The sequence below is a fragment of the Microcaecilia unicolor genome, chromosome 6 (genome assembly GCF_901765095.1).
Source record: "Microcaecilia unicolor chromosome 6, aMicUni1.1, whole genome shotgun sequence".
NCBI lineage: Eukaryota > Metazoa > Chordata > Amphibia > Gymnophiona > Siphonopidae > Microcaecilia > Microcaecilia unicolor.
In genome coordinates, this window is record NC_044036.1 from 270,135,997 (window position 1) to 270,163,180 (window position 27,184).

The 27,184-nt window shown below is 44.0% G+C and overlaps 1 protein-coding gene across 1 annotated transcript in view; it reads right to left on the minus strand.

Moving 5' to 3' along the window:
- Positions 1-27,184, minus strand: part of SCAI (suppressor of cancer cell invasion) — a 275,975-nt gene that overhangs the window by 97,154 nt on the left and 151,637 nt on the right. The window contains 2 exon segments of the mRNA XM_030206106.1: positions 4,645-4,743; positions 23,118-23,214. Coding sequence (XP_030061966.1) covers positions 4,645-4,743; positions 23,118-23,214 — 196 coding nt within the window.

Genomic DNA, 27,184 nt, shown 5'->3' on the forward strand with positions numbered 1-27,184 from the left:
GAGATTTGACCCTGGCTTTTTGCTACACTGTTTCTCCAGGAAAAAAAAAAATAAGCACAATTTTGAAAAAGTAGCATTATGTGCCAGTTCCATTCCCAGTTAATCCCACCATGGAAGGCTTAAAGAAAATGCCTTTTTTATATGCATACAGGTTGTAAAATTTACAGAAAGCCCTTTTCCCAGGCAAATAATAATAAGCATCGGAACCGGGAAGCTGCAGGTGCCAAAATTTCACAACATAGCTCTCACTGCTATTGCTCCTTCCACATTTTTAACAAATCAGCAGGTGGACAAAATGATATGACATATAACTTCCGACAGCCTACTGATTGCCTTCTCTGTTGCACCTGTGCCTGGGATTGAAGCGCCGCCACCAGTTCCCGCCCTCCACAGCAGTTCCACAAGTCTGTTCTGGACCCATTGAGCCGCACCATTTAGTTCAACACCATCACTAGTATCCCCTCACAGTGCCGGACTACCAAGAGGCCCCCCTCACCAAACTTCCGCTGCATCTAGATTCAAGTCAGTTAGGGGACAGGAAGGGCTGGAGAAGGAGACAGCACTGAGGAAGGGGGGGAGGGCTGGAGAAGGCAGGACAGGGTGTGGTGGTGAGGAGGAGGCCTGCAGGCTGGAGAAGGCAGGAGAGAACATAGTGGTAATGGTGGGGAGGCCTACAGGCAGCAGACTGGAGAATTCAGGGTGGAGCTGAGGGCAGGGGTCTGGAGCAGAGCTGGGGGTGGAGCTTGCCCCCCCCAACACAAAGGCATTCCCACTGCGCTACCCTGCCAGACCTCCTGTGTGAAAACTGTCTTGCATGTAGCAGTCCAAAGTAAATGCAGTTTTTCCACAATGGGAGTACTTTTAATCGGGTCAAAAAGAAGCATTTTGGTGTGAGGGTGGGGGCAGTGGCATAGCTAGGTGGGGCGCAGGGGGAGCGGTTGCTCCCCCAAATGGATTTCTCAATAAACAGCACCTACGCGCATGCGCTGCAGTTGCTGCCTTCCCATGTGGAGTCACGGTGCTATAACAAACATGCACCGCTGCCGGATCGTTGTCGTCGCCTGCCAGACCTAGAATGCCTGCTGCTGCTGCACTGCACCTGGAAGGGAACAGATTGCGGAGCTGCTGCTAAGTCGGACAACCCGCTCGCTCGACGACGTTCCTCCGACCTCCTGTCCTTCTTTTTTCTCCGAGGCGACTCTCCAACTTAAACAGCGCAGTACTGTGGGGCAGGCAGAGCCAGAGCCATGCCCGCCCCAGGGGTCCTCCAGTGCCAAGGTCGGCGCGTTAGGCATCAGTGCAGCCCAGCCCCATGAGCCCGCCCAGCTGTTTGGCGCTCGGACGCGGAGCTTCTCGGCCTTGGTTTCAGCTTCAGCTGTGTGACTGTGAGGTGAGCTCTTCTCTGACGGCTGTGTGGGGTAAGGAAGGCCAGGGACCACGCACGCTGTGCTGGCTGGCTGTGTGTGTGGGCTGGGAGGGGGGGATGAAAATTGGAAGGGTTCCTCCTCTGCGGCACTAGCTGTCCCAGCTAAAAATAAAACATCATTCTCAGGGCTGGGGTTACAGAAGATGATCGATGGACAGCTTTTTAATTTATTTGAAAGCTTCCCATATCTAGATATAAATATCATGAAATAAAAATTGAACATCACTAAAACAGCTTAAAAATTATTATAGCTGGTAGAAACCGCAATTATAATCTGTATTTGTGCTCATTTTTCTACACTGTTCTATACTATACAGAGATGGCAAAATTTCAGTGAGAATATTCTGTTTCTTGATCTTAACTGTTGCTGTAATCTGCATTTGGGAAGCCTGGTGTTATAGCCAGAGTATTTTGTAGGGGGGGGGGGGTGTCACAATTTCAGTTTTTATGAATGTTTTTTGTGGTCTCCCTATTTTGTACCAGGTGAGGATCTATCCTTGTTCCTTATGAGCAACTAAGATGAAGGATTGTGCAAGCATGTTTGTATAGGAATCTGTAACAGTACAGCCTGTTCTAGTTTCCCAGTAGTAGGCATATTGGTGAATATTTTTTCTATGGTGAGTTGTAAATGGGATACACAGAACTGGAGGTGCAAGGTTTATATTGAGTTACTATCCCAGGGTGGGCAACCTGTAATCTCCCATTGAATTTTGTGCAGCGTGTGAGACTATGGGAAGTATATAGTAACATAGTAGATGACGGCAGAAAAAGACCTGCACAGTCCATCCAGTCTGCCCAACAAGATAACTCATATTTGCTACTTTTTGTGTATACCCTACTTTGATTTGTACCTGTGCTCTTCAGGGCACAGACCGTATAAGTCTGCCCAGCACTATCCTCGCCTCCCAACCACCAGCCCTGCCTCCCAACCACCGGGCACACACAAAAGTCATTAACCAGAGTTTTGATGATTTTAGCCACTCAAGAAGTTTGTTTCCATCATTTTTGGGTGTGTGTGTTTCTGTATGTGCCTAGACCAATGGTTCTTAACCAAAGAAGTGTGTTGTGGACCAGCAGCATGCATTGCTCTCAGCCTATAGGGTGGAGGGGATGGAGAGATGTTGCATCAAGTAGACAGACACTGGGCACTGGACATGATGCTGGAGGGAAGGAAGGGAGATATGTTGGACCTGGGTAGCTGAAAAGTGAAAAGGAGGAGAAGGGTGAGAAAGAGGGTGAAAATTTGAGTTGACAGGCAGAAAAGAAAAAAAAGAGAGGAAAGCTAAAAAATAACGATCAATATGTCAGAGGTAGGTGTAGTGCGGGAACAGACAGGAGAGAGAAGAAAAGACAAATGGACAACAGCCACTTGAAAGAGAATTAGCAGACAACAAAAACTGGAACCAACATGATGGAAAAATAAAACATCCAGACAACAAATTGTAGAAGAAAGCATTTTATTTTGAATATTTTAAATGGAATATGTTAGCTTTGGGAAAAGTGCAAAGCAAATGTCTTTGTACTGTGTTCTATAGAAAAAGAAATGCATTTCTATTTTCTTGTCTAAATATTTTTATTTCTAATTTATGATCCCTTGTTCTGTATTTGGTGAGGGTCTGTTGGTGTGATAGTTATGGCAGGTGGGGAAATCGGAGAGAAGGCAGAGAGGAGAGGGGATTGAGGATGGGGCCCTCCTTTATTTTTTATTTTCTGACCTAGGCCCTAGCATGTCTAACATCGGTCCTGACCCTTGCTGTATAGCTGGTGGGGATCCCCTGCTGAGGACCTCCTCTAAAGATGGCCAGAACTCTTTTCTACCAAGCTCTGCAACCGACAACTAAGCATGCGGTATTAGTGGCTTAGGGACGTTGCTGCTGCCTGCCAAGCTTGGTAATAGGGCATTCTGGCCACTTTCAGACAAAGTCTTCAGCTGACAGAGCTTGGGGATCTTCATTAGCCTAAAGTATTTATATTTTGAGGTTGGGATAGGGTGGGGTAGAGAAAATTTTGTGCCCACCCACTTTGGGCTCAGGCACACCCAAAACTGCCTGTTTGACTATGCCACTGCCCTCAACCAAAAGCCCTCACTACACTTTAGTGATGAAAGAACACTGTTCCTGATCTCATACATGTCTAACTGCGCTTTCACATTGGCTCTGCTGTATGCAATGGGTTTCCCCCAGCAAGCAAATTCTTCTCTATTGGAGCATCTATGGAAAAAACAAAAGGGGCAATATTCTGGCCCCATGGTCAGAATTTTGTTTAAATGCTGACTGTGGTGGCCAAAAAAATTTCAAACATTTCTTGCTGATAATGGCCAGCATTGAATATCCAGATAGAGGAGTGACTGGCACTTCTATCCAGATTGCACAAATATTGAGCCCACTGCCCAGATAGTTAACCACATAAAGTTAGGAAAGTTTTGCTGTGCTACCTTGATGCAGATAGTTATCCAGTTAATCAACTGAATTTTGATGCTAAATAGATAAGTACCTACTCCGCCTTTGCTCTGGTGCTGCTATTCAGATAGATGTGTTTGAAAATTTAATTTAAAATGCCTCCTCACAGAGAGATTAAAAGACCACACAAATCTCTGACCACTGTTTCTTCTTCTGCCCAAAGTATAAAAGGAATGGAAACTATAGATCTGCCCCTCCAACATGCACTTTGCTAGTTGAAAATTAATGGATATATTTTTAAGAATATTCTTCTTTCCCTACAGTTCACTAGACCCAAAGTTCATCTCCTATCTGCTCATGGGGGCAACCATGATCAAAAGATCTCTTCTTGCAATGCACAAATACTACACTAGAGTCTCAAAAAAATAAGAGGCAGGCGGAGCTAATTTTGTTTTTAAACATAACTGGTCAACAGCTTGGATTCATGATTAGCTGACAGCCTAGAATAAGTGGTATTCACCGATGGTCCTCAAGGGCCAGAAGTGAATTGGCTTTTGGGATATCCTTAATGAATAGACATGAGATAGGCAAGCATGCAGGCAAATCTCTCTCTTGAATATTCAATGAAAACCTGAAATTTGTGGCCTTGGAAGACTAGAAGTGAATGCCACTGGCTTGTAACAGCAAACAAGTTTACTAGGACATCTAGGTCTTATCAATAGATATGTATTCCTTATCCAAAATGTAAACAACTGTATTATATTAAACTTAAAGTCAACACTACATTCAGAACTCTAGTTTCATATGCCCTAAACTTACCTCAATGAAAGCTGCCACCTCTTGCAGCACAAGATTCCACTCCACTTGATCTTCGGTGTTAAAGCGATGGGTGTAATCTTCAATTTCATCCGACAACTCCTGACAAAAAGTCATTCAGAATTAAGGAAAACAATTTAAAATGTGACAGACTGTATGTGGGCGCAATAACAAATATCACTGTGCAAAGATGATGTGTCTGGTTCGGTGGCACTAATTAGTATTATAGAGCTTTTTATGACCTGTAATGTGAAGTACTTTCTGTTTTAATTAATTGAACCACGGTTTTTGTTTTCCTCATTCTATATCTGTTAGATTTTTGTTAGATTTTTTTTTTTGTATTGTGTTTTATTCAATTTCATTGTAAACTGTTTTGATATTGGTCAGAAAATCGGTATATCAAATACCAATAAACCACCCAGTACATTAAAAGCAGAAAGCTTGTGAGGGAGTCAGACTCAGTTGGACCATTAGATTATCAAAGATTAAAAGGAGCACTTAGGGAGGACAAGGCCATAGTGGAGAGACTAAGGTACGCTAAAATTCAGATGGTGTCTCAGCGTACACCTTAGTAAAAGACCCCCTAAATGAACTTATGGACTCACTTTAAGGTGACTTTGATGCTGTATATGATTATTTCACAGTCTGAATTTGCCTTTGTTTGTGATTTTATTATGTATGTCTTTTGTATTTTCCACCTTGGATAAAGGTGGTGTATTAATAAATATTCTGTTCTATTATCTTTTCAACTGTAAAATTTTACTGTCAAAGTCAACACTGTTTCCCTGAACTCTCTCCCCACTTCATCAAGGTATAGTAGTATAAACAGACAGTGTCATTGCAATATAATTTGTACCTTTGGTTTTCAGGTCATGATGTTGTAGGGATTCTTGTGGCAGGTTTAGAGAGTTTGGGTCTATTTATTTTATTTTGTTACTATATTTAGTTAAAAGTTTATGTTCTTTAGTTTGAGTGTATCTTTTCTTTCCTATCAATTAATTGTGTTCTTTATTTTTTAATTTTGTTTATTATACTATTGTAAACCACTTTGATCTTATTTGAAGTAATAGCGGTATATCAAGCTCTAATAAACAAACAATACATAATACTTTGTATCACAGTGTCCCACTGGTTATCCTCCATCAGGTCTCTGTATTATTTAAGAAGTATCACCTACAACTTGTTTAGATTCTTAGATTTGCAGAATATAAATAATAAAAATGCAAAGAAATGAAAATGTTTCCAGGACTATTATTTATTTTATTTATTTATTGCATTTGTATCCCACATTTTCCCACCTATTTGCAGGCTCAATGTGGCTTACAGTTTAGTTATGACATAATCATTAATGCAGAAAGAAGAAGAAGGCTGCACTGTGCACAAGCTATTCTTGATTAGCCTTGAAGGAAAAGTATTAGCTCTAGTGTGAGTATTCTTGGACATTGTTAAAAAATACCGTCTTGGAAATCCAGACCAAATGTATTTCAGCTATCTAAAAAGGAGGGAGGAAGGCCAAAACAATAGTCAACCTGGTTAAAGGTGAGGTGAAGGAGGCTATTAGAGTCAAAAGCACATCATTTTGAAAAACAGAGAAGCAGCATAAGCAATGGCAAGTTAGATGCAAGGCATTGATTATGAAGGCTAGAAGAGAATTTGAAATGAAGCTTGCTGTAGAGGCAAAAACTCATAGAAAAACCTTTTCCAAGTAGATTAGAAGCAGAAAGCCTGTGAGGGAATCAGCCGGACTATTAGATCAAAGCAGTGCATTTTTCTCTAGTGAAAAAGGTGCCGGTACTCAAATGTGAGGCCACCCTTCAGGGGTGGGGTGATCATTGAGGGACCCACCCCACAATAGCCAGGCCCCCTGCAACCAGTCATAGAATCTATGACAAGGCAGAATTGGTGTGTAGAGCCTGAGCTCTTTCATTAAAACGTGGGGACAATGGGTCAATTTTAGCAAACAATAGAAAAGGTGCCGGTGCTCAGTACCCCCCAAGTACCCCCTCAAAAAAAAGCCAAGGATCAAAGATTAAAAGGAGCACGTAGGGAGGACAAGGCCACAGTGGAGAGACTAAATGAATTCTTTGTTTCAGGCATAGGAATCAGAATGAAGGGGAGCTACGGGTGCCATGGCACCCCCAAAACTCTGGAGGGAGCAGAAGGCACACCAGGCTCTCCCCATTCCCACCCAACACCCCACTGCCGCTGCCACGACTGCTGCTACTGCTATTGCGCCTGCTCTTGTGGGAAAATGTGGGGTAAAAATGCACCAAATAAAATTTCAGCAGTGGCAGCAAAAACAGAGAAAAAGATCATAGGACCACACTGTTCCGCTTGCGCTGCCGGTCCCACCTTCTTTTGACATTATTTCTTGTTCCAGAGCAGAGCCGGCAGCCGCAAGTGGGAATAGTGTGGCCCTGCAATCTTTTTCTTTGTCTTTTGCCGCCACTGCTGAAATAACAGGAGCAGTAGTGGTAGCCTTGGCAGCTGGGTGTTGGATGGGAATGGGAAAAGCCTGGTGTGCCAGTGACGGTGCAGATGTCTGGTGTGAGGGGGGAGAGAGGGGTAGATGCTGGAAGTTGGTGGGGGGCTGAAAAAAGGGGCACACACAGGGGCCAGATGGGAGAGGGGTGGCAGACACTAGATGTAGGGGTTAGAGAAGGGACAGACGAGAGAGAGAGAGAGAGAGAGAAGGAAGACACCGGATGACATGGGAGGGAGAGAGAAGGCAGATGCTGAATGGAACTGGGGAGAGAAGTGGCCAGATGCTGGATAGAACGGGTAGAAAAAAAGAGGAGAGACTCTGGGTGGAAGTGAAGAAAGAGAAGGTTCAGATGCTGGGTGGAAGGGGAAATAGAGAGGGGGGCAGACACTGAATGGAAAGGGAGAGAGATGGAACAGATGCTGAATGGAAAGAGGGGGCAGAGAGAGAGGGAGCAGAAGCTGGATAGAAAGGGGGGAGAGAGGGGGCAGAAGCTGGATAGAAAGGGGGAAAGAGAGAGGGGCAGATGCTGGACGGAAAGGAGGGAGAAAGAGAGGGGCAGATGCTGGACGGAAAGGAGGGAGAGAGAGAGGGGCAGATGCTGGATGGAAAGGAGGGGAGAGAGAGAGAGGGGGTAGATGCTGGCAAGAGAGTTAAGAAGACAATGAGGAAAGCAGAAACAAGAGACTGGGACCAAAAAAAATAGAATAAGCAAACGTCCAGACAACAAAGGTAGAAAAAATGAATTTTATTTTTAGTTTAGGATAAAGTAGTGTGGTAGCTGTGTCAATAAATACAGAAAATGGAAATAAGGTGATATCTTTATTGGACTAATTTTAATACATTTTTGACTAATGTTTGGAGAGCAAGCCCTCTCTTCTTATGTCAGAACAGAATATCATAACAGCAGTATACTGTCCTGGTCTGAGGAAAGAGGTTTTGGCCTCTGAAAGCTAACTGAAAAATGTATTTAGTCCAATGGTACCATCATCATATTTTCCACTTCTTTTATTTGCATTTGTTAACTTACAGTGTAGTAATTGGAATATGTCAGTTTTTGAAATTTATGTCTGCTATCTTTATATATATCCTAGTAAAAGAGGCCCGTTTCGTAGAGGAATGAAACGGGCGCTAGCAAAGTTCCATGCCCCCCCCTCCCTACCTCCCTCTCTCCCTGTCTGTCGTCCGAGTTCCAGCCCCCCTCCCCTCCCAGTTCCATGCCCCCTCCCTCCCTCTGTCCCTCTCTCTCGTCCGAGCTCCAGCCCCCCTCCCTCCCTCCATTCCTCTGAGTTCCAGGCCCCCCTCCCCTTCGAGTTGCAGGAGCCCCCCTCCCCTGCCCTTCGAGTTCCACGCCCCCTCCCCTTCAAGTTGCAGGAAGCCCCCCTCCCTCCCTCCGAGTTCCACGGCCCCCCTCTCCTCTGAGTTCAACGCGCCCGCGCCTCCCTCCCTCGAAGTGCAAGCAGGACCTGTCTAATTTAAACATTGTTACCTCGGGGTCCAGCATCAGCATTGAAGGCGAGCGGCGCTACAGACTGCCTTCCCATCTGTCTGAGCTCTGCCTCTGGTCCCGTCCTTCCGCTCGCCTTCAATGCTGATGCCAGACCCTGAGGTAACAATGTTTAAATTAGACCCGGCATGCAGAAAAGCGAGGGGCTGCCAGAGGACAGGTCCTGCTTGCACTTCGAGGGAGGGAGGCGGGGGGGTGTTGAACTCGTTTCTTTGCCCATGCTCGAGACGCAGTTGCCCAGGCAACACGGTGATGTCACCGGAAGGCTTCAGACATTACGAACTGGGCTTCAACTTCTTGGCAGTCAGCTTCAGAATGTTGGAGGTGCAAATTATTATAGCAGATATACACAGTACAGGGGGACATGCATCACTTTTTCTCTCTCTCTGCACTGTGGCTTCTTGGGGGTTCAATTTATTATTTGTCTACATATTTTTATTTTGTGGTTAATTATTTTATACTTCGTGATGATCTGTCTGTGTTCTGTGTATATGAAACAGACATGGATTTCTGTTTATCATTAACTGTGTGGGATGGATCCATAGGAGCCAACTTTTCAAAATGATTGGGGGTGCTGAAAATTTTTTTTTTTTTACAGGTGGTGCATTCCCCCCTCCCCCCTTTCCATTCATATCCAGCAATTCTCCTCTCTCCCCTGCCCTCTCCTCCATTCATATCCAGCAATTCTCCTCTCTCCCCTCCCCACTCATCCATGTTCAGCAAATTCTCCTCTCTCCCCTACCCTCCTCTCCCTCATCCATGTCCAACAAGTCTCATCTCTCCCCTGCCCTCTCTTCCATGTCCAGCGATTTCTCCTCTCTTACTTCCCCTCCCCTCCATGTCCAATAACTCGCCCCAAACCCCACCTGCCCCTTTTCAGCCCCCCCTCTCCTCCGAGTTCCAGTCCCAACCCCAGCCCGACCTCTTCTCCTACAACAGTCCTCCGTCCTCGCCTTCCTGTCGTCCAGAATTTAAAACTCATCTTACCTCGCTCGGTCCCGGCAGCAGTGAAAGACGAGCAGGCTCGGGTTCAGCCTTCCCTTCTCTCTCAGCTCTGGTCCCGCTCTCGTGGAAACAGGAAATGAGGGTGGGACCAGAGCTGAGAAAGAAGGGAAGGCTGAAGCCGAGCCTGCTCGCCTTTCACTGCTGCCGGGACCCGAGGTAAGATGAGTTTTAAATTCTGGGTGTCAGGAAGGCGAGGACGGAGGACTGTTGAGGGAGAAGATGGCGGGCAGGTCAGGCTGGCTGTGGTTGGAACCGGAACTTCCGACGGTGGGTTAAAATATTGGGAGTGCTCGAGCACCCACAGCATCCTCGGAGTCGGCGCCTATGGATGGATCAGTACTAATCTGGCTTCTTTAGTTTTCCAATAGGGTTTATTGATGTTCTAGTACCTGTTGTAGTGTTTGTGGTGCTGTGTTTTCCTACGTAGGTTCTTGTTATGTGACTCGTGGAAATTACGCTGCTATTAAGGTATGGTAGACTTGCTCTTTACATCCTGAGTGACATTTGTAGTGTTTTGTATTACTTCACAGTATACCTGGTATTGGATTTGAATTTTGATCGCAGCTTTCTCAGTAATAGCTCAAGGCAAGTTACATTCAGATACAGTAGGTATTTTCCTGTCCCTGGAGGGCTTACAGTTTTGTACCTGATTCAATGGCGGATTAAGTGATATCCAAGATTTCAAGGAGCAGCAGTGACCTCCGTGCTCTATTAGGTACAGCTAATACAGATAGCACATATTATCTATATTAGCTGTACCTAATCTTTGGTAACAAACCGCTTACTAAAGGATAGTTGAACTGAAGACCGATGGCCATTTAGCAACCTTCCAAAAACATTAATAGGTAAATTATTTTATGGTTGGCAGTATCCTCAGGATTTCTGTTATAGTGCTGCTGAACATCACTGTTCACATGGCCAATGGAAAAATGCTGGACTGATGGGCTAGGGCTGACAGAGAGCCAAGTATTAAAATACCTGTGTATATTTCAGCAAATACTTTTCTGTTTAACCTGCTGCATTGTTTTGCCATGCAATTCCTTGAAGTGTAACAATGTACATAACACCAACAGTAACAGAGGCAGGTGGTAGACAGTGAAGGGGTCCTTCCCTGCTGTGTCCAAAAGTTCCCCTACCGTCCCTTTATTTATTTATTTATTGTTAAAAGTGGTGCTTGTACAGAGGGAAGCAGTGTTCCCTCTAAGCTGTGCTATACATCCGCTGAGTAAAATTCATAGCTATAAACATAGTTAAAATACAGGTGAACAATGAGGGAAAGCATGTAGAGCATGGCTCATGGAATTCTTTCCAGCCTCCCCGAGTGTTTACGTATGTGTGTGTGTCAGCTGTAAGAAATGCTCACAGTGTAATGAAATAAAAATTTTGCTCATTTCAACTTCAGTCCTTAGAGGTAACATTGCTCTAACTTCTCCTTCTCTCCATCTTCCTCACCCTCCACAAGTTTAGTACCTTACCTCCCTTCTCCAGGGTGGCGATACTCCAACCAACACAGCAGGGCCTTGAGTATGAAATAGGAAGCTTAGAAGGGGAGGGAGCAGGCAGGCCTTGAGCTTGCACAGATGCTCAAGGCCCCGTACCCGCTGGTCTCTATGCATTTGCTGCTGTCCCGGTTGGAGTATGGCCACCCCAGGGAAGGTAAGAAATGTCACGGGGGTGGGGAGGTGGAGAGAAGTGCTGGAGACTATAGGGCAGGGGAAGAGAGAAATGCTGGGCACCATGGTGGGGGGTTCAAAGGTAGGGAAGGCTGGATGCCATGGGAGGGGGTGACTATGGGATGGTAGGTACTCTGGAGCTGGGGCAGAGCTTGGGTGTGGTTGGGGGTGTGTGGTTGGGGTGGAGCTTGCCTCCCCCCCCAAACAAAAAGGCATTCCGCTGCCCCTGGCTTCAGTCTCTACTGAGGAAGATCTAAGGGAGCTACTGTACCAGAATGGTATTTAAGTGTGATGATACAGAAGAACTGAGAGAAATCTCAGTGAACCTGAAAGATGTAATAAGGCAAATTGACAAGCTAAAGAGCAACAGTTTTCCTGGACCAGATGGTATACACCCCAGGGTACTGAAGGAGCTCAAAAAATAAAATTCCATGTCTTCCATTGGTAATTTGTAACCTGTCATTAAAATTGTCCACAGTACCTGAAGATTGGAAGGTGGCCAATGTAACGCCAATTTTCAAAAAGGGCTCCAGGAGTGATCCAGGAAAGTACAGACTGGTAAGCCTGACATCTGTGAAAGGCAAAACTGTGGAAACTAATATAAAGAACAAAATTACTTAACACATAGATGAACATGGATTCAGCCAAGGGAAGTCTTGCCTCACCAATTTGCTACATATTTTTGAAATGTTCTGTTGTGAATTGGGCGTTAGCCTGGTGTGATAAACTTCACAGATATGGAGACAATTTTCACTTCAAATTGTAGGTAGCTTGGGGTTCTGTTAGACTCCAAGTTAACTTTCAAACTGCAAATTAGGAATGTTATCAGGAAGACCTTCTTTAGGTTGAGATTATTAAGGCATTTGAATAAATTGTAATCTGCGGTAAATTTCCAGACAGTTTTGCAAGCTTTAGTATTATTGGTGCTAGACTATTGTAATTCATTGTACTTTGACCTTTTAAAATCAATGATTCAATCTCTTCAGCTTGTGCAAAATACTGCTGCTAGGCTTCTGACAGGACTGTCGAAATTTGATCACATTACTTTGGATTTGAAGAATTGCACTGGCTTCGTGTATTTTGGTGAATTAGGTATAAGGTTTTGACCTTGAATTTTAATGCCTTGAACAATGATGCACCCCTGGCTTTAGTTTCATCTTTAAGATTGTATCAGCCATCTCGTTGTCTGTGTTCTTTGGATAACTTTTATTGGACCTTCCTTCCTTTAAGTGTGTTAGGTTTGAAGTAGAGAATGACACAGGGACAAACATTATCCCTGTACCCGCCCTGTCCCTGCACCGCTACATCTCCATGGACTCCCCGTCCACAGAAGCCTCAAACTGTTGATTTTATATTTAAATCTTTTTATTACAGTATGAAAAGGAAGACTATTCTAAACTGTCATTTATAAAGCAAAAACAGAAGATACATCCCCCCCCATCTTCCCTCCTTCCTCCCCTCTACACTCCTTCCATGCCCCACTTACAAAGAAGACAGAATAATTAACTTATGAAGTGGACAATGTTGCCACATTTAGACTGACTCTCTCAACTTCTGCATGAAGGAAGTCCTTCCCTGATTACCTCTCTGTGAAATAGTAGTCAGAAAAAAAGGCAAGTGCATTTTTATAATATACCACTGCATTCCCACAAAACAAAAGAAGCAAGTTCCCACATGCCATCTTTTTCTTTTCATGTAGGCACAGGAAAAGATGTTAAATGCTCCCAGGCCAGGTCTCAAGCTAATTAATGATTTTTTAAAAATTATAAATAGTAACGAACGTCTCATATGATGTCTGTGTTTTTTGGTAGCCCTTTACTAGGTGAAAACATCTCTGCAGGGGCTCAGGGAGTCCCTATAACCAGCCCCTTCAAATGAACTAATGACTACTCTAACCGATGAAACCAATAATACTTTCTCTGTGCACTATAAACCTCCTACTGCAGAAAAGTCTTTGGACTAATGGTTGGTTCAGGATTACAGTCTTAAATGGTAACTGTTGCAGCCATTGCTATTCCAAAGACATTCTAGAGCAGTTGTGCAGGGTTTACATTGTTTCAAGTTTATTTCAAATCCTTTACCTACCCAGTCGTTTATGCAGCATTGTACCGTAAATTCACTGATCGTGCTTGGAACTGGAGTATCTTCTGTGTTAGTAAGAGTGCTGAAGGATAAACCTCCCCTGTGAATCGTTCCTCCCCTGGCTTGGGATTCTTGGGAACTCCACAGCAACCTCCTGTGGCCAGATGACAAAATATGTAGCCATGTTGGAATCTTTCTCCAGTGACCGTCATCGTCACTAAGACCGTGCCTGGTGCGCCTTTCTCTTTTGGGCCTGTTCGTGTGGCCTCTACAGCATTCTATGGGCCAGTTGACCCAAGGCATGGTTACATCAGTAGTGGTTCCTGAACTGGAACCTTACATCACAGCAATAGACGAGGCTGGGATGGCCTACTGCTCTCTTCCTGTGAAGCTTGGTGGGAGGCGAGGCTGGTGGTTGGGAGGCGGAGATAGTGCTGGGCAGACTTATACGGTCTATGCCAGAGCTGGTGGTTGGGAGGCAGGGCTGGTGGTTGGGAGGTGGGGATAGTGCTGGGCAGACTTATACGGTCTGTGCCAGAGCTGGTGGTGGGAGGCGGGGATAGTGCTGGGCAGACTTATACGGTCTGTGCCAGAGCCGGTGGTGGGAGGCGGGGCTGGTGGTTGGGAGGCGGGGATAGTGCTGGGCAGACTTATACGGTCTGTGCCAGAGCTGGTGGTTGGGAGGCAGGGCTGGTGGTTGGGAGGTGGGGATAGTGCTGGGCAGACTTATACGGTCTGTGCCAGAGCCGGTGGTGGGAGGCGAGGCTGGTGGTTGGGAGGTGGGGATAGTGCTGGGCAGACTTATACGGTCTGTGCCAGAGCTGGTGGTGGGAGGCGGGGATAGTGCTGGGCAGACTTATACGGTCTGTGCCAGAGCCGGTGGTGGGAGACGGGGCTGGTGGTTGGGAGGCGGGGATAGTGCTGGGCAGACTTATACGGTCTGTGCCCTGAAGAGGACAGGTACAAATAAAAAGTAGCACATATGAATTTATCTTATTGGGCAGACTGGATGGACCGTGCAGGTCTTTTTCTGCCATCATCTACTATGTTACTATGTTACATCTGTATACTGCACAAGCCAGCATATTAGGGGGGCAGGACTGGGAGGGCACCTTACCGTGGTCTTCACAATGTCCAAGTGTACCGCGTGTCCCTCTGGGCTCATGCTCCTTGCACTAAGTCCTCCTGCCTGGGTGAGTCCTCTGGCCGAGTCTCGACTCCCAACTCATTCCTCAATCCTCTCTCCTCTATTGTTGTGCTGCCCGCTGCCGCTACTCTCTCTCCTTAGCCTGTACTATTAAGTACTGTATGACGATGCCAGCCACACTACCACCAGCAGCTACCACACTGAAAAATAACCCACAAAATGGCTGCTGTGGTGGCACGCTATTTAACAGTGTGGTGCTGGTGCTAGCACGAAATGAGACAAAAAGAGGCTAATCCTCTCTTCTGGTGATGTCAGCATGGTGGGTAGGGAGGGGACTCTGATGTGCCAGCAGTTGGAGGACTGTATGCGTGCCTGCACATGCAGGCAGGGAGGAGGAGCAGAGCAGAAGGAAAGGAGGAGGTCGGATTATGTGTCCCAGCGGTAAAACAATGGTAAAAGGTAGGCATCTGTTTTACTGTGTATACAGGGATTATTACTGCTCCTTTGGGGCAGGGAAATAATTGCAGTTTGCCCCCGTGGTAAAACATGGAAACTTTTCACTATTCCCGCAGTGTAACTGCAGATTGCCACAGCTACCCACTCCCATGTCATTCTCTAGTTTGAAGCTAACCATTCTGCAATGCTTCAGATTGTGGGCACAGCTATTTGGAATACTTTGCCTATGAGCTTACATGTGATAATTCCCATCCTTCAGTTTAGGACGAGGTCATCGAGAGACACAGCCGGACCCAGGGCAGGACTGGACCGCTTCATGCACATATGCGCATGCACCCCCCGTCTGGGCTGCCGCCACCATGCCCCCCACACACACACACACTCGGGCTGCCACCCCTGCACCTTTCTGTCTGCTCACTCGTTCTGTCCTCTCCTGCGCTGCTCCTGTCCACATCGGGAGTCGGGACCCAGATTTATTTATTTATTTATTTGTTGCTTATATCCCACATTTTCCCACTTGTGCAGGCTCAATGTGGCTTACAGTAAGTTAAATAAGAGTACAAACTTAAAGATATCATATTAATGCAATCATCCGGGTCCTGGGCGGCATGCAGGAGCTGGAGAGGACAGACCTGGAAGCAGGCAGGAAGAAGCCTGCTGGCGCTGGGCCCAGGGAATTTTGCCCCAAACCCACCCCACCCCCCTCTCGGCGGCCCTGTTTTTTTTTGCTCAGGTTTTCAGTCTAATCGAGTAGTTTACTTACTGCTGCAAGGTATTAGTCTTGGTAAAGATGTGTTCGTTTAGTGATGCTTTGTTGTAGTTGTGTGTATTCTGCTATGTGTTTTGTGTTTTCTCACTGTGTATGTTTCAGATGTGCACTGCCTAGAACAATTGGATAGTGCGGTTTAGAAATGTTTTAAATAAATAAATAACTGGTTAAAAGATAGAAAACAGAGTAGATATAAATGGACAATTCTCTCAATGAAGGAAGATGAATAGTGGAGTGCTACAAAGATCTGTACAGGGACTGGTGCTTTTTAACATATTTATTAATAATCTGGAAATGGGAACAATGATGAGGTGATCAAATTTGCAGATGAAATGAAACTAAAGTTGTGAAATCACATGTGGGCCTTGGAAGACTGGAAGACTCGGCAACCAAATGGCAAATTAAATTTAATGTGAACAAGTGCAAAGTGATGCTCATTGAGATTAACCCAAATCAGGGGCAGACTGAAAACTGGGATAATAGGGCAGTGCCTGAGGGCCCACAGCAGTAAGGGGGTCACATTGCCCTAGCTTCCATCTAGTTTAATCACTTATGATAGGTGGTTAAGGGCCCAGATCACTGTCAGTCTACCCCCAAAATTATAACTACATGATGATAGGTTCCACATTAGTAGTCATTAATGAGAAAAAGGATTTAAAGGTCATTCTGGAAAGTATGTTAAAATCTCCTGCTCAATGTGGCAGTGGCCAAAAACACAAACAGAACCTTAGGAATTATAAGGAAAGGAATAGAGAATAAATCAAAGAATATCATAATGTCTCTGTATCGTTACATGGTGAAACCACATCTTGAGTATTATGTGCAATTCTGGTCATCACATCTCAAAAAAGACATAGTGCAACTGGAAAAGGCATAGAGAAAGGTGAACAAAATGATAAAGGGGATGGAAACACTCTCATATGAGTAAAGGCTAAAGAGGTTAAGAGGCATATTTTCAAAGCACTTTGGGAGGCTAAGTTCCATAGGTTTCTATGGAACTTTGGGAGGCTAAGTGCTTTGAAAATGAGCCTCTAAGGCTCTTCAGCTTGGAGGAGAGTTGGCTGAGGGGAAATATGATTGAGGTCTATAAAATCCTGACTGGAGTAAAATGCATAAAAGTACAAAGACTAGAGGACACTCCATGAAATTATGTGGTGGCACATTTAAAACAAACAGGAGAAAATAGTTTTTCATCCAGCATATATTTAAGGTCTGGAACTCTTTGCAAGTGGTAAAAGCAGTTAATGTAGCTGGATTTAAGGTCTGGACAAATTCCTGCAGGAAATGTCCATAAATCATTGTTGAAGTAGACCTAGGCAGTGCCAAAGCAAGGGCTAATGGCACCCGGGGCGGGTCACCGCTGCGCAACCCCCCCGGACCGCATTCTTACCTGCGGGAGGGCCGATCCGCCCCGAGTGCACGTCACTCGGAGCTGTGTCGGCCCCGCTGGTTCCCTGCTCTCTCTGCCCCGGAACAGGAAGTAACCTGTTCCGGGGCAGAGGGAGCAGGGAACCAGCGGGGCCGGCACCCCCCGAGCGCATGCACCCGGGGCGGACCGCCCCTCCTGCCCCCCCCCCTTCCTACGCCACTGGACCTAGGGAAAGCCTCTGCTTATCCTTGGGATCAAGTAACATGGAATCTGCCAGGTACTTGTGACCTAAACTGGCATTGTTGGAAACTGGACACTTGGCTACAAGGACACTTGGTCTGACCCACTAGGGCAACTCTTCTATTTGTAACAGATAACACCTTAGAAAGTGTAAAGTGGGTAACTGGGTTAAAATTAGGCTTGATTTTCTGAATCAGGCTGTGAAAACACAGTACAGAAAATCAACATTTGTAAACAATAGGAAAAGAACATATTTTCAGTAAACACACTATTTTAGCAATTAAAATTTGTAATCACGATTAAAGGTATGTTATTTATTCATCTTTTTCTCTACTGCAGGTCCTTGTGACTCTGGGCAATGGAGGGTTACTTAACTTGCCCGGAGTCACAAGGAGCTACATTAGGAAAAAAAATAACATACATTTAATTGCGCATTAAAATTTTAATCGAAATACAGCCCTAGTTAAAATGTAACCAACTGAAAAAATGTAGATGAATCTGGGGAATATTTATGAGAATGAAGAAACTCTCTAAGGGTCAACATTTTATCACAACAATAAAAAGCAAAAGCATTAGGTGAGAGGCCAGGTTTCTTTATCAAATAATGTTCCTGTAGGTACTAAATAACTTCTTTGGTTCAGAGCTACATGTGGTGGTTAATTTAGACTAATATTTCTTTTTAAATCAGTGCTATCTCTTCACAATAGTGTCTTTGATGTTCTTTACACAGTCAAAGGGCCTCTGGGGGGGAAGGTGTGACCATACTTCTGCCCATCTTTTTTGTCTCTTTGAGAGATAAAGACCATGGTACTGCCACTTATTATTGAGCATTGAAGAAACTGTGTAAAATTTAGATGTAGTCATATGGTTCATGGCTGAAAAAAAATCCAGAGTCCCAAGAAACTACATGGGTCTCTATTATGGTCAGCAAAATCCAGAAGAAAAGAAGGGATAGAGGTAGGGTTACCATATTTTGTCCTCTGAAAAAGAGGACTCATGTCACGCCCCCTGCCCTGCCCCTGCCCACACACACCATGCCCCTGCCCCGCCCACACCATACGCCCCCCTGCCCCACCCACACCACGTCCCTTTCAGATCCTCATCCCGCCCCCTGTCACATATTCCCCTCCCCTCTCCCTTGTCACATATTCCCCTCTCCTCCCCTTACTTACTATCTACTGCCCTAGTGGTCTAGTGACCTCTTCGGGGCAGGAAAGAGCCCCCTCTTTCCTGCCCGGAGCGCTGCCTGCCCTTGCCCTGCATCCTTCTTGGTCTCGGATGGGGATTCAACATGGCCGCCGAGAGTTGAAGCAGCCTCCCGAGACTTCAACTCTCGGCGGCCATTTTGAATCCCCAGCCGAGACCGAGAAGGATGAAGGGCAAGGCAGCACTCCGGGCAGGAAATGGGGGGCTCTTTCCTGCCCCGAAGAGATCACTAGACCACCAGGGCAGATAGTAAGGAAGGGAAGGGGAGGGGAGACCCACGGCGCCGTTCGCTCACCCGCCCATTTGTCCAGAAATCCGAACAGGAGGGCGGGGCAAAACCCGCCGGACGCCCCGGACATGCCCTCAAAAAGAGGACATGTCCGGGGAAATCTGGACGAATGGTAACCCTAGATAGAGGAAAGGTCTTTATCAGAAATTACTGAGAAATTCGTAAACTTTCTGCAAACCTTTCGTGCCTCTGATCTTAAAAGACTAGTGAGATAGTGAGTCAAATAATCAAATGACCACATCAAGAAAACGATACACAAGATAGGAAGAATAAAAGTTGGGGATCATCTATATGTAAACTGAAGTCTCCCAGAGGCCTGATGCTCAGAAGCAAATGCGGGCGCTAAAGGCCATTAGCGCCAGACTAGTGCCCACATTAGTGAGCGAAATGCTCAGAGGCTCTAGTGTGGCAAACGAGTGCGCCAAAGATTGGTGCAAATAGCATGCTAATGTAATCAAATGGATGTTAATGAGGTCTTTTCCTATTCCCTCTCAATGCTCAGAGAACAGCGCACAAAACAAAGCCTCATTACCGCTGCAAAAATAATGCTAGCTCAGAGCAGGCATTAGGATGTTTGAAGAGAGGATTTCTCATGATTCTTTCTGTAAAATCTGCCGGTTTTTCTTTAATTTCAAAGCAGAAGGAAGCCTGTGAAAGCCCCTATGAACCAGCAGTGAGAAACAAATGTGCAGTCCAAGCAAACCTGAAAGTGAAAGCACACACTGGTGCCTGTGTCCTGCATTTAAATATAAGCCTTCCGAATTAAAAAAAAAGAAAATGAAACACTTATATTTAAAGGCGCAGAAAAAGATGCCAATATGCGCTTCATGTTCAGGTTTGCCTGGTGTATGCACAAAGGAGCTGGGCTTTCCGTGCAACTCTTCTGTGCATGTGGCAAGCACGTCCCCCCTCCCTGCTTTCGCTTTAACCGTGCGCATATGATTTGCATACCATTTCTCTTGAGCATTGGCAAGCTAGTTTTCTGCGCTGTTCCGGCGGAATAGTTTCTGCATAGTTGGCTTACTAAGGGAGTTCTGAGCATCAGGGCACCAGTGAGGTAAAACAACAGGTCAAATCTGAAAGTCAAGTGAGAAGCTCCTTAAAGTCATCATTGTGAATAAAAGGTGGGTGACTGAGTAGGAGGAGGGCATACACTCAGATTCTGTATTCACATCCAAATGTGGGTGTGGATGACAGATGTGTGCATAAACTAATTAGTCAATTAGGTGCTAACATTAATTATTGGGCTTAATTGGCACTTAATTGACACTAATCAGGAGTCACACATTCATCTACCCTATGCCCTGTTCTTTAACATGCGTGCCTAAAGTTCATAGCATGCAAATCAAAAGGCAGTGTGGCCATGGGAGGGGTCACGGTGAGGTCAGGGCATTTTCAGGAATTAGGGGGGCCCTTTTTACTAGGCTGCAGTAAAAACTGGTCTGCAGTAGTGTGGATGTGTGAAACTGGTGCACGCTGGGCCATTCTTTACCACGGTGGGAAAAAGTGTACTAAAATTTAGTGCGCAGCTGTTTACTGCCTGAGCCATAGGAGCCGACTGTGTAGGTGCTGTGGGTGCTTGAGCACCCCCAATATTGAGAAAATTCCTTGCATGTGTCCAGGGAGGGGTTATTTCCACTGGGCTTAGCACCCCCAATAATTTTGAAAAGTTGGCCCCCTATAGCCTGAGCCCTTACTGCCACCCATTGACCTAGAGGTAAGGATTAATTTGCTACTCGCGCAGTAATCATGCAGTGCGTGCCAATGTGACCTCGCTGCTGATTACCACCAGAAATGTCTCCGCTGTTGAAAATAGAAAATTATTTTCTACTGTGGGAAACAGCGCGTACCAATTTCAGAATTACTGCCGGGCGCCCACACTATCCTGGCAGTAGTGCCAATTTGGCTCACGCTACCCACACGTGGTAGGTGCGATATTATAGAATACTTAGATTTGCGTGCTCAACTGCCATCAGCTAGGCACAGGCTATCAAAGAACCAGAGTATAATCAGAGGGAGCCAAAGGAGATTAATCAGACACTCAAATATTTAACTAATAATATTGCAGTAAAAGTGTTTTATAGATAATGGAGAGTTCTCAAGAGTATAAACTCACCCAAGCGAGACTACACCGAAGTGATTTATATCTCTAAGGGTGGACAAGCTTCTCGATCATGGAACTTCTCCAAAGTTTTCAATTTTATGTGTGAACAAAATACACACCCGTGCTCTCTTCACAATACAATTAATAAACTACTTCAATATTTTAAAATGTCTGAATCGATCTCAACCTTTGCTCCATCCAACCTCATATACATGTGAGAAAAACTTTTTGTATATATCAAGAAGGTATAACTCCCTTCTTACTTTCTCAATAAGGTATCTGTATACTGTAGTAATATCTTTAAGATACTTAGTATTGTATTATATTTCATGAAACATTTTTAAATATTGAAGTAGTTTATTAATTATATTGTGAAGAGAGCACGGGTGTGTATTTTGTTCACACATAAAATTGAAAACTTTGAATAAGTTCCATGATCGAGAAGCTTGTCCACCGTTAGAGATATAAATCACTTCGGTGTAGTCTCGCTTGGGTGAGTTTATACTCTTGAGAACTTTCCATTATCTATAAAACACTTTTACTGCAATATTATTAGTTAAATATTTGGGTGTCTGATTAATCTCCTTTGGCTCCCTCTGATTACTACTACTACTACTACTATTTAGCATTTCTATAGCGCTACAAGGCATACGCAGCGCTGCACAAACATAGAAGAAAGACAGTCCCTGCTCAAAGAGCTTACAATCTATACTCTGGTTCTTTGATAGCCAGTATTTTGATCTTTACCACAGAGCATTTTGGGATTGATATTTTTGATCAGTTAGGCACAAGCATTTACACTAGCTTTTGGCAGGTGCAAATTTGGGTGCCAAAAAAATGAGCATTAAAGCGCTATTCTATAAATGGTGCTCAGAGTTGGGTGCCATTTATAGAATAGCGCTTAGCACCGGGATCCATGCCCAATTTTGGGCATGAGGATTTGCACCAACTGAAACCTAGTGTAAATCCTCACGCCTAAATTAGGCACGGATCTCCCGTATTCTATAATACTGTGAGAATTTTTAGTGAATGCTCCTGACCTGCCCATACTCCTCCCATGGCCATGTCCCCTTTTCAATTACGTGCTAAAATTAATTTACACATGCATCTTTATAGAATAGTGCCTAGCAAGTTGTCCGCATAAATTTAAATAGTTTCCAATAGTGCCAATAATTGATTGTTAGCGCTAATTGGCTCACTACGCAATTTAATTGTACGCACAAATTGGGCACGTGCACAAATTTACATGCACAATTTTGAACACCATTTATAGAATAGTGGTATAGTATGTACGCGCAGGAGGAGCAATTCTGATTTCAGGGAAGGGTGTCTATGTGTCTCTATAAAATAAGCTGAAAATGGGCACCTATTTGGCCTTTACACATAGGAAACTTATAAAATTACCCTCATTAAGTTCTAAAAAGAAAACTAGGCAGAAATCGTTCAGAAAATAAAGAGTACATAAAATTAGTAACTTTAATAAGAAAAACTGGAGGAAAATCCCCTAAATCCTGTACCTCCATTGCCCCAGGTACAAAATAAGTATATAATATGTAAACCGCTTTGATTTATTTATTTATTTTATTTATTCAGAACATTTATACCCCGCTTAATACCACTTAAAGCAGCTTCAAAGCGGCTTACAATGAACTGAGGAAACAATTACAATTACAATGTCAGTATAGAGGGCAGAAGGATCAGAGGGAGAAGGGAAGGGAAAATACTACTACTACTACTTCTTGACATTTCTAAAGCGCTACTAGGGTTACGCAGCGCTGTACAATTTAACATGGAAGGACAGTCCCTGCTCAAGGAGCTTACAATCTAAAAGACAGGTGTACAAACTAAAAACAAGTATAGAGTCCGTCTGATAGGGAATACTATATTGCACAAAAGGTTAGGTGCCGAAAGCAGCATTGAAGAGGTGAGTTTTAATGCACTATAAGACTTTGATTGTAACCAAATGTATATAAAATCCCATCCCCTTTCCCTTAAGGGTTGAGAATTAGGACTATACCAAACAAACATTATATAGGGCTGGATTTCTGTGTTTTTCTAGACACACTGCATGGTGATATTCAGGGCACTATAATGGCACAGAGAAGAGACAAAAAGTAACTTTTGTGATCTACTTTTAACAGATTTACCTTGACAAGGTCTTTGACAAGATCCATCTTGTTGAGTAAGAGACAAACCACGATGAACCTTGCGTAATAACGTAACTTCTTAACTACCAGTTCAGGCCTGTAAAGGTAAAAGGAAAGCATTTCTAGTTATCAGGGGAAGATTAGAACAAAAAGGTAATTAACTTAGGGGTGCTTTTACTAAGCTGCAGTAACACATGGCCTTAGCGTACCTTTATATGTGTCACTTCTACGCGCTAAGATCATTTTTACTGCAGCCATAAAAACTCCAATTTTCTATTTATTTCATTAATAGCTGTGTGTTAATGTTGTCATTAGTGCGTGGCCATTTTAAAAATTACCACAGGAGCACTTAACACCACCTATTTTGTAGGAGGTAAGGGCTCCTCCATTATATATGCGCTAGTTGGTTCGTGTAGGAATGCTCACTCTTCACCCAATATGCTCCTTAAAAATTCCCCATAAATATTTACCATGCAGTTAGCGCACACGTCTTCAAACTAACACATGATGCTTTAGCACATTCCGCTTTAGGCCATGTTTGTTGTGTTAGGCATTAGCCCCTTTCAGTATTTTCCATAATAACTATAAACATGGGGGTTGGGGGGAAGCAGTTGCGAATAGGCCCCCATTAAAGTGGCAGCAGCCTGCCACAAGGGGCCTAACATTTACTTAAGCCCTCCCCTCTCTGTCTTCAAAAGAAATCCATACCTCTCAGAACTAAAATTATGGAGGGAATTGTAGCCAAACAGCTAACCGCCTACCTAACCAACTTTTCTATACTACACAAGTCTTAATCAGGCTACCTCTGTACAGCACGGAAACAGTGCTGATAACACTATTGGCCAACTTCAAGAAGGACATCAGCAAAGGGAAAAATATCCTCCTCCTACAGTTCGACATTTCAAGCACCTTTGACATGGTTGATCACCAAATACTACTAAGAATTCTAGATAAAATTGGTATTGGAGGGAAGGTGCTCAATTGGTTCACAGGATTTCCAACATCCAGATCATACCGAGTCAAGATGAACTCTTCTATCCCCCCCCCCCCCCCCACCATGGAAAGCAGACTGTTCCTCAGGGCTCCCCTATCTTACCCATATTGTTCAACCTAACGATGGCTCCCCTTGACCAAGCAAGGTTTCAACCCCTATACATATGCCGACATGTCAATCTACATCCCATTCAACAAGAGTCTGACTGAAATCACGACCAGGATTACCACCAGTATAAATATCATGGAATCCTGGGCCTCAGCATTTAAACTGAAATGGAACAGAGAGAAAACAACACTGTCTGGTACTCACGTCACCAAACTATGACATTAAATTCAATGCATCGATGCAATGGGAACCTGACTCCCAATAACAGACAAACTAAAAATCCTAGGAGTCACCACTGACCACAACCTAACCTTCGAAAGCCAAGTCTCACGTGTGACCAAGAAAATGTTCTATACAATGTGGAAACTGAAGCAAATAAAAAGATACTTCTCCAGAGAAACATTCCACACACTAGTCCAATCAATGGTCCTAGCAACGGTCCTAGCCCATGCCGATTACTGTAATGGAATCTATGCAAGCTGCAAAGAACAAAACCTAAAGAAACTACAAAACAGCACAAACACAGCCACAAGACTGCACAAAACACAGCCACGGGATTGATCTTTGAGAAACCATGAGTCCACTACTGCACAGTCTACATTGGCTCCCAATCAAAGCAAGAATAACCTTCAAGCTATGCTCCTTGACCTACAGAATAATTTTCGGCCTCGCCCCGAAATACATGACCAGCTTCATAGAATTACAGACACGCAATGCATTCAGGGCTGCAAGATCATACCTTACCCTCCATCTCCCAAGTTGCCAAGGAATAAAATTTAAATCAACATATGCAACAAGCTTCAAGACCTGGAACACACTACCAAAAGACCTAAAAGGCATGAACAACTACCTGAACTTTCATAAACACCTTAAAGCCCACTTCTTCACAAAATTCTTTTTCAGGGAAACCACGCAGTCTCAAGCCATAACCGGTCTATACAATACACTATGCGAATACTGTACGAATTGAATGTTAGATTGTTTTCTGTCGCAACTGCATTGTAAGCCACATTGAACAAACACAAGTTTGGAATGCAGATATGGAATGCATTACCTACAGACCTGAAAGCATCAAAGAAACAACTATGTTTCGAAAATCTCTGAAAACATTCTTCTACAACAAAGCCTACAATGAAAACCTATAACCTCACTAAGCCCACTCAATTATGAATGCACACCCTCTATAACTACCTTAACAACTCTCTTCCTTCTTCCCTCTCCCCTTCCTTAATCGCTACACATAACTAACTGTATCTGAGCCTGCAAATAGGTGGGGGAATGTGGGATACAAATGCAATAAATAATAATAATAAATAATAGTATAAATGTTGAAATAAATAAATAAGACATTACCAAGACGTTAGTATACAGAAGTGTTGAATTGTTACAAAACACTCTGACAGTCTTAAGTGCATCTTTATATTCTTGTACCATACAAAGACTGCTATAGCCCCACACCACATGCCATGCATGGGGGAGACCCCCCCCCTTTCCACTCGGGCGCTGAGCCACATCCACATGAGAGCGCGAATAACTAAGAATGGCATCGACACAAATGTCTTCAGTGGAACAAACACTCCCCCACCCCACCCCACGCACACACCATCCCTACAAGGTCACAGCACAAAAACAGAAGAGCTCTTTATTTATTTATTTTATTTTATTACATTTGTATCCCATATTTTCCCACCTATTTGTAGGCTCAATGTGGCTTACATAGTACCGGAGAGTGGTTATAGACTCCGGTGTTAACTAATACAGAGTGGAGGAGTGGCCTAGTGGTTAGGGTGGTGGACTTTGGTCCTGGGGAACTGAGGAACTGAGTTTGATTCCCGGCACAGGCAGCTCCTTGTGACTTTGGGCAAGTCACTTAACCCTCCATTGCCTGCCGCATTGAGCCTGCCATGAGTGGGAAAGCGCGGGGTACAAATGTAACAAAAATTTAAAAAAAATAGTACAATTGATTTGATTTGGAGAGGTTTGTCCCATGCAGGTTGCAGGGGTGGGATTATGTGTCAAGAGATTGAGAATTGTCCATTTAATTGTTGTGTTTCATTGTTTGGTGTTTATTTCGGTTCTGTGGGGTATGCCTTTCTGAAAAGTTGAGTTTTTAGTGGCTTCCTGTACACATACCATTTATCTCTATCATTTTGTTACACATGACCGAGGTATTTTAAGACTATGAGTGTCCTTTACTCAGTCACTTAAGTTTTGAAGACTTGCTGAAGGTCATACTGCACATGACGGCTGTGAGACTCTCCAGGTTAATCAAGTTCCCTGTGCAACTGGGCTACTCTGAGAATGCATTTCCAAATTTTTTTCCAAGTTTTATTTAAAAATTGTTTAAACTTTTTTATTTATAAGAAATTTAAACATAAATATTCCAAGAAAACTCTTGATACAGAAATAAGAAAGGTTCCACACAAGAAATAGTAAAATTTTACAAAGACAAAGCAATATATGAAAACCTCTCAACCCGGTGTACAAGTTGAAAACAAGGAGGACAAGGACAAATTCCAAGAAATTATTGATTATACAGAAATATAACCTTACAGAAAGTTACAAGTCAATATATTCATCCTATGGAGTAGAAGTTCTTACTGGTATAAGTGGACGAGGCGGAGATCCCCTGCTCTCAGAGTTCAGAAAAGTAGACAATTGGTCAGGATCAAAAAAAGTATACTTCACGGACTGATACTTAATAACACATTTACATGGACAGGTCAACCAAAACAAAGTCCTGAGTTCTAACACGAGAGGTTTCAACAGAAGAAATTGCTGTCTTCTTTTTGGGTGGGCAGTGAAACATCCGTAAAGACCTGTACTTTACAGTTCAGAAACAGAGCCCCTCTATTACGAAAGAAAAGATGTTCCACTCAATGTGGAAATTAAAAAGAGTAAGACCTTTCTTCCCAAGAGACGTCTTCCGTAATCTGGTACAATCAATGGTACTCAGCCATTTAGA